A 7202-nucleotide genomic window follows, 5' to 3' on the forward strand; every position below is an offset into this window, starting at 1 on the left:
GCAATTGCCCCTCCGCTGTCGCGCCGCGCCGCTCGGCGGCCGCGATATCGATCGCATGGCCTGCGCCAGCACCGCGCGGAAGGCCTCGGCCGTGCTCTACCACTACGCGTGCCCGGACGGCGCGTTCGCCGCGCTAGCCGCTCACCTCTACTTCTCCGCGGCTGCCTTCCCCGTCCGTTTCCTCCCCATCACCGTCTGCGACCCCATCAGGTTAGCCCTGCCGAACTAAAAGCTGGCCTTGTGGTCCTCTTCCGCTCTGAATTTGCCATACACTGCAGCTCCGATGCGTGCAATGAAATCTGATGAAAACTGTTTCAGGTGCCCACTATGGCATTTTGGCGGATTAACAAAGCTTTACCCTTCTACAACTATTTGACTGTAGATGCAGATTTTTAATCCACTTAATCTGAGTGTGTAGTGATCATGTTATCAAACTTTGCTATGTAAAGAAATGCATATGAAGCAGCAAATAGGTTTGAACCGTGATGATACTTGGAATTGCAGATATTCTGCCTTGGAGCTGTATTTTATCGGGATTCCTCAAATCTACCCGGGCATTTCTCTCCCCTCCAACACCCGAATTCTGCACCGCCCATGTGCTTCAAGATTTGAGCTGAGACCGGCCCCCTTCCTTCTCTGGCAACGGCGAGTTACTTCGGCGAGTTAGGGTTTCAGGGTTCGGGGTTGGGTTTGAGGTTTAGTGGAGTGCTCCCCGGGTTTAGAGGGATGCCCGGGGCAGCAGGTTGGATGGTGCCGGGGCAGAGGTGCGACGATGACGGCGATAGCGAACGAGGCAGCGGGCAGGAGGCGACGGCAAGGAGGCTGCCACGGCACGTGTGGGCGGTGCCGGGGGCGAGGGGGTCAGGAGGAAGAAGCTGCGGTGAGAGGAAGAAGAAAGAGGAGTGGGCCATCAGATCCTGATCTGACGGGCAGGAAAATCTAGTCTTGGGAGCCAAAAAGATGCCCGAGCAACAAAATGCGAAATGCACCATAGCTCTTTTGGTGCTTCTGTGGGATATTGGGATGCAGTGCCGGCCCTGGGGGGGGGGGGGGGGGGGCGAGCGGGGCAGGCGCCCCGGGTCCCCGATTCCTAGGGGCCCCTCTCCATGTATGTACAAGGTAGGTACAGGAGACGTATTTTCACTGTATACTCACGTCAAGCAGGTAAAATCGACTCGTCAGTCAGCGCTGCGCGCATCGCGAGAGTCCGCGCGAGACTGCGACTCCTCGTTTTGGCAAGTTCCCATCAATACTGCCTGCGACTCCCGCGGCTCGCGCTCGTCTATTCTCGTTTTGCATTGCATCTGCATCGCATCTCGACTCTCGTCTCGTACTCGTTTGGGGCCCCGTGGAACGGCGACTGGGAGACTCGAAGACTGCGTAGTGCCGACCCTGGGGGGGGGGGGGCGAGCGGGGCAGGCGCCCCGGGCCCCCGATTCCTAGGGGCCCCTCCCCATGTATGTACAAGGTAGGTACAGGAGACGTATTTCCACCGTATACTCACGTCAGGCAGGTAAAATCGACTCATCAGTCAGCGCTGCGCGCATCGCGAGAGTTCGCGCGAGACTGCGACTCCTCGTTTTGGCAAGTTCCCATCAATACTGCCTGCGACTCCTCGCGGCCCGCGCTCGTCTATTCTCGTTTTGCATTGCATCTGCATCGCATCTCGACTCTCGTCTCGTACTCGTTTGGGGCCCCGTGGAACGGCGACTGGGAGACTCGAAGACTGCGCCGCCGCGCCGGCTGCCGGCGACCACAGACGTACGACGCTACCACGGCAACATGCCGGCCGCCGGGACACCAATACTCCAATATTTCATCACGTGTACGTGCCTGTGAGTTAGTCTGAAACTCTGAATTGTGAATTGCAAATTTGCGATCACCGATCACCCTTTTTCAATTCCCAAATCCCCATGATCGCATATTCGCATGTATCTCTTGACTCATGTTTGTCTGTCCATGTTACATAGCACAACAAGTCAGCAAGGAGGGAGTTCGATCAGCCAATCTCATCTCTCGTGCAGCGTAGGAATCATGAACAAACCACTATAGCAACCAGGTATTAAACTATTCATAATTGATTGGGGTTTAGACTTTAGTATACAGACGTTTTGATCTAACTCAGTGACACTCATAATTGTGTTTTTCTCTAATTTTCAGCACAAAAACACTATCATATCGTCTAGAAAATATCCTTCAGGCAGTGAGAAAAGAAAGAAGAGGAAACAAACAGATGAGTTTATAGGATCACAGATAGGAGCCCTTGACAAATTTTTTAGAGTAATTCGAGCACTTCAAGAAATCCAGATGAGTTGGCTATAATTGTTATGAATTTCTTGTTATGAATATTTTTTGGATGCATCTTGAGTGTATTGGTAATATTATATATATATATATATTTTAATAATAATAATTATTATTAAAAGGGCCCCCGTTTTAAGTTTTGCCCCGGGCCCCCGATATCTCAGGACCGGCCCTGGATGTCTGTCTTGGTAGAACTCTCGCATTGGTGCTTTTTCCTTGATGTTCCTCCTGTTGTGACGTTATTTTTTCTTTTGTTTCTTTGTAGGAGTGATGCGCTTCCATTCCATGAAATAAAAGATGTTTACCTTCTTGACTTCGTGGGGCCTCCTGGTTTTGTCAATGACATAGCACCCAAGGTTGAGAGGTCTGTACACATCTGCACTTACTTTTTCATCTTCTAGTTGTTTTCTTTTTGTGTATTATGTAGGTGATTGTAGTTGTGTTTAGAAGCCTCATTCCTTAAAAAACAATCTACTGCTCCTCCTGCATTTTTTCATTTTCTTCAATACAGATAGAGTTTTGTTCAATGTTATATGTACAACATGTAGCTCAGTGGTGATTAAATACTACTGATGTTGACTATTTTATCCCTTTCAGTGTAATAATCTTAGACCATCATAAGACTGCGTTGGAAAGTTTGTGCGGGAATGCCACACTTGGGAAAAATGTGATCAAGGTGATTGACAGGCAGCGTAGAGTTTGATTTCTTTAGAAACAAGCTCCTGACAGAAGCCAGCACCTTGCGGAGTAATGAAAGTGGTAAAGATGTAGCCGAGGTCAGATATGTGCCGGACCACAAGGTTGAAATGGTACACAGGCTTTTCAAGTTTATTGAAGATGGGGATTTATGGACGTGCAAAATTCTAAATAGCAAGGCCTTTAGCAGTGGCCTGAAGGATTTGGACATTGAGTTCAACGTCAATGTAAACTGTAAATTGTTTGATCAGGTAAACACTTACCTGCTGTTAGTCCTTTGGTGCAGTAGTGAATCTTGTTTAGCATAAAAATGCATTTATTGCTCCTTACATCGCATTATGCTGTTTCAAAGTATCATGGTCATTGATTAGCAGAAATTTGGATAATATTCATCTCAAAGCACCTCGATGGAGCAGTGGCTTCAATAGTCATTATAACCATTTGTTGATCCCATTCAGAGAATCATGTCTTTTCCTGAGATTTTGTAGTTGTTAGTTTTATTTAAATAATATTTATCTGTTCATCGCAGAGCTTTCTAGTCAATGAAAATTTTGTATAAATAATCATTGTCACCATAATGTGATCAAAACTGGGAATGATGTTTCCCGAGAAGTTTTCACTACTTGATAACTGTGTTATTCTGGTGCTATTACGAAACAGTAGATCAGTCAGTTTGGGCAGCAGACCTATGGGTTATCTTCCGCTTCTAATGTTTACATCACAATACCCCTTGATACTAATTTGTTGGCTGTGGCAGTTGCTGGAGTTGGATCCTGAGCATGTCATTTCCTGCGGACAAGTGACTGTTAGAGAAGCAACAATTAATAGATGATTGTCTGGAGAAATCCTACGAAATTTCATTGCGATGTGGCCAGTTTGGGAATTGTCTGGTAATTCTGCAATACCCACACAGATTATTATTTTTCAGTATAAACTTCTGTGTATTCTCTCTTATTTTAAAACTTTAGTGACCTTTTGTTTTAATCATGCCCTTTCTAATTGCATGCTCCTAGCAGCTAATTTAAAAATAGGTTTATGGTGTCCTGGCAGCTAACATTGAAATATGTTAATATTTTTTTTACTACCCATGTATTCCATTTTCACAGATATTACTTATTTTACTAATTAAATTTGTTTTATATGGTCCATTAGGCTGTCAATGCTGATGCTATTTCAAATTTGAGAAGCGAACTCGGAAATCAGCTAGCTAGCAAGAGCCATAATTTGAATCTGAGGCAAGCTCTCTGTTTTCTACTGTTGAATATGTATCCAGATCCCCCCTTTTGTTTTTTCTTGTGTTGCTTTGTGTTCACTATCTAAGATACGAATTTGCACTTCAATAAACCATGGTGTCATGATGTGTGATGTGCCCTTTTTTTCAGAGGTATCGGGGCTGTTGTAAATAAAGTCCCGGAGTTGAACAATGACCCGATGCTGAAAATAAGTCTGAGAAGTTTAGAACAAGAAGACACCACTTCTATCTCTCAGGTACTACACTTTTTCCCTGATGGGGTTTAGAACGCTGTATCACCTCACCTAGCTTCTGAGAGGGGTCTAATGCGTCAATACTGATTCTTTTATAGAAGTATTGATGTTTTATCTTTCTTGTAGGAATACGGTGGTGGAGGTCATCGCAATGCAAGCTCGTTCATGTTGAGCGTTGCTGAGTTTGAGAGGTGGAAAGTTGGAGCTGAACTTTCTAAAACAAAAGGTGCTTAACAATCTGGCTTTCTTCATCGTTCCATTAACCAGGGAAGTCTTAGATTCGTAAAGAAGGAAACGTGGAAGGCAAAAGCTCAACCATAAGTGTGCAGGGCATGAGGAATCATTATTCAAAGGTGAGAAATTAAATTGAAATGTGCATCGGTTTATTTGTGATGAATGATTGATAAAGTTGTAGATTTGGTTTGTCGAGTTTTGGATTGTTTGAATTTGAGTTGAATATTTTGATTATGAATTAACTAGAGTTGTAGTTAGAGAAATGTGTTAGTTTGTCTTATGGTGTGCAAATGATGGATGTAATTTAGCGGTCGGCGGTGGGTGATTGGGATTAAGTAGGTGCTTGGTGTCGGACGATTAAGGAGGTCGGACGGAGTCAAGGGTAATCTTAGCTGTACACGTGGAGGTCAAATAAAGTATGAAACGGAAGATGAAAACAGCGTGTTGACAAAGTGAAGTGAAAGGGATACTGGTGTAAATGATAAGACGGCTCGAGGGATAGGAAGTGAGAGAGACTTGCCGACGGTCAGGATTATAAGACGGAGTACACGTATCAACATTAGAGCGCTTGCTTAATGTGTAAGCAAGTGGTGAGTCACGTTTTGAGAAGCGTGCAAAGGGTTTCGCGGTTTAGTCTTAGAATCGTGGGAGGATTTGGAGAAGTACGTGGCACCATCGCGAAGCTTGCGTCGAGACGAAGCTAAATCGTGAAAGCGTCACGGTCGTTTGATGAATGAAAAAGAAAATAGATCAAAATATCATCGGTATTAGCTAGTAGTGTATTATAAGAGGAGTATTTTGGGAAAAAAGTTAGAAAACTTTGGGATCAAATTTTTTAATCTATAAATAGAGAGATAGGGTTATGTGAGAATATGAATCAGTCACTTGTGCCTATTGTGCTACTTATTTAAGAGTTTAGTGTTAGGGTTTTAGAGAAGAAAGATGAACATTTAGCCTATATATTAGGTTAGAATTTTAAATGATTTTTTAAAATTTGTCTAAAATATGACTGATGTATTTGAGTAATGAAGTTGATGTTTTTGCATATGCTTGAATTCTTCTTTTTCTAGTTTTTCTCTATTGTTTCCCTTGCAAGTGTTTAGTGTTTTGTTATGATTTTTATTTTGGTTTTTGGGTTAAATTTTTAGCATCTTATGAAGTTATTTTTCTTGTTGTTATAGGTATAAAAATCACATACGAGTATATAGTTATAGGTTTTGAACTCTCTTACCTTTGTATTATCAACTTACATAATTTCTTCAATCGGCGATTTTATCTTTGATTTTTGAATCTTTTTTCTCAAGTTCTAAACTTTGTGTGGAGATGAGTTATAGATTGGTTCGGTGTTCATGAGACCTGTATTTGATTGGATCTTCAAGTTTTATTTTTGAATTTCTTTGTGTTTATATTCTGTTCTAGCTGGATCTTCTGGGTTGAGCTCTGTGTTTCTGCTGCGTTTCTGTATTTTTTTATTACGCTTGATTTTTAAGGTGCGTTAAGTGATAAAATAGGAGAAGATAATTTAATTTTTTTATTAAGACATCTATTCATTCTCTCCGATCATTATTCTTTGCGCTACAAAAGGAGAGCATAGATGACGAGACTTATCCAGCATTCTGCTATGATGTCATGTTCGACTTGAAGGCGTGGTCACTTGCTTTACAAAGTTTGCTGTAACCATCATCACGGAACTATAAAGTGGAGTCATGGAATAATTTCAAATGTAGCGATTATGTGGCGTCCTGTTACATTTTAATTATGCGAGAGCAACAATGGTTGACGTGTGATCTCTACGAACGTATGAGCATACTATCGGTTGTGATTGTATCAAACCTATGTGCCTACTCCATGTATTGAAACTGGAGTCGACATTTAGAAGGTATTTCCTTTGTAAATCCATGAGTTATTTTGAAAGATCTGTCTTCAATATGACATTCTGAAGAACAGACATGAGCATATACCACAGCAGCTCACAAAAATCCCAAGATGGGATTACTTTAGGTGTGATAGGTTGGCCGTATTTAGAAACCCTAGCCCGATGAATTTATATAATCTTATAAAGAAACATGTTTAATTATCTGTATTCACTGTTCTTAGTTTAGTTTAATGAATACACCTATATGTTTTCAATCTGGTTTAAGAGTATTCACTTCGCATACTGGTTTTCGCATACTGGTTTGACAGATACATCCGCTCATGCAGGTGGATCTATTTACCAGTATCATAAACACACCTTTATATAAATAATTAATCATAATCTTAACTCTTATATTCGTGCATTTATTTTTATATTCAGTCAATTAAATAGAAATTTAGTTCAATGTATCCAAACAGATATAACTAACTAAATATTTTTTTAATAAATATGACTGCACTCATCGTTTCTGCTCAGCCTACGTATCAGTCTATACGGGCAAGACTTTGTACGGTCAAACAATCTAATTTGGACCAACATTTCTTGTCCAATGATCTGGGACTTTTCC

The 7202-nt window shown here is 42.0% G+C and overlaps 1 protein-coding gene and 1 pseudogene across 1 annotated transcript; both read left to right on the forward strand.

Moving 5' to 3' along the window:
* Window positions 1-5772, forward strand: LOC133919526 (uncharacterized; annotated as a pseudogene).
* Window positions 1310-2468, forward strand: LOC133919527 (uncharacterized). Its single transcript, XM_062363946.1, has 3 exons — window positions 1310-1825; window positions 1971-2059; window positions 2161-2468. Exons 1-3 carry the CDS (start codon window positions 1460-1462, stop codon window positions 2243-2245), a joined length of 540 nt encoding a protein of 179 aa, XP_062219930.1. The 5' UTR covers window positions 1310-1459; the 3' UTR covers window positions 2246-2468.
* Window positions 5773-7202: the final 1430 nt, after the last annotated feature.

This window comes from Phragmites australis, chromosome 5, assembly GCF_958298935.1.
Source record: "Phragmites australis chromosome 5, lpPhrAust1.1, whole genome shotgun sequence".
In the NCBI taxonomy this organism is placed as follows: Eukaryota; Viridiplantae; Streptophyta; class Magnoliopsida; order Poales; family Poaceae; genus Phragmites; species Phragmites australis.

Bases quoted from the DNA above. Each gene is read 5' to 3' on its own strand.
- LOC133919527 (XM_062363946.1), top strand. From the start codon at position 1,460: ATGTACAAGGTAGGTACAGGAGACGTATTTCCACCGTATACTCACGTC. The intron at 1,826-1,970 runs GTACGTGCCTGT...CATGTTACATAG, and splicing joins ACTCCAATATTTCATCACGT to CACAACAAGTCAGCAAGGAG. The intron at 2,060-2,160 runs GTATTAAACTAT...TCTAATTTTCAG, and splicing joins CAAACCACTATAGCAACCAG to CACAAAAACACTATCATATC.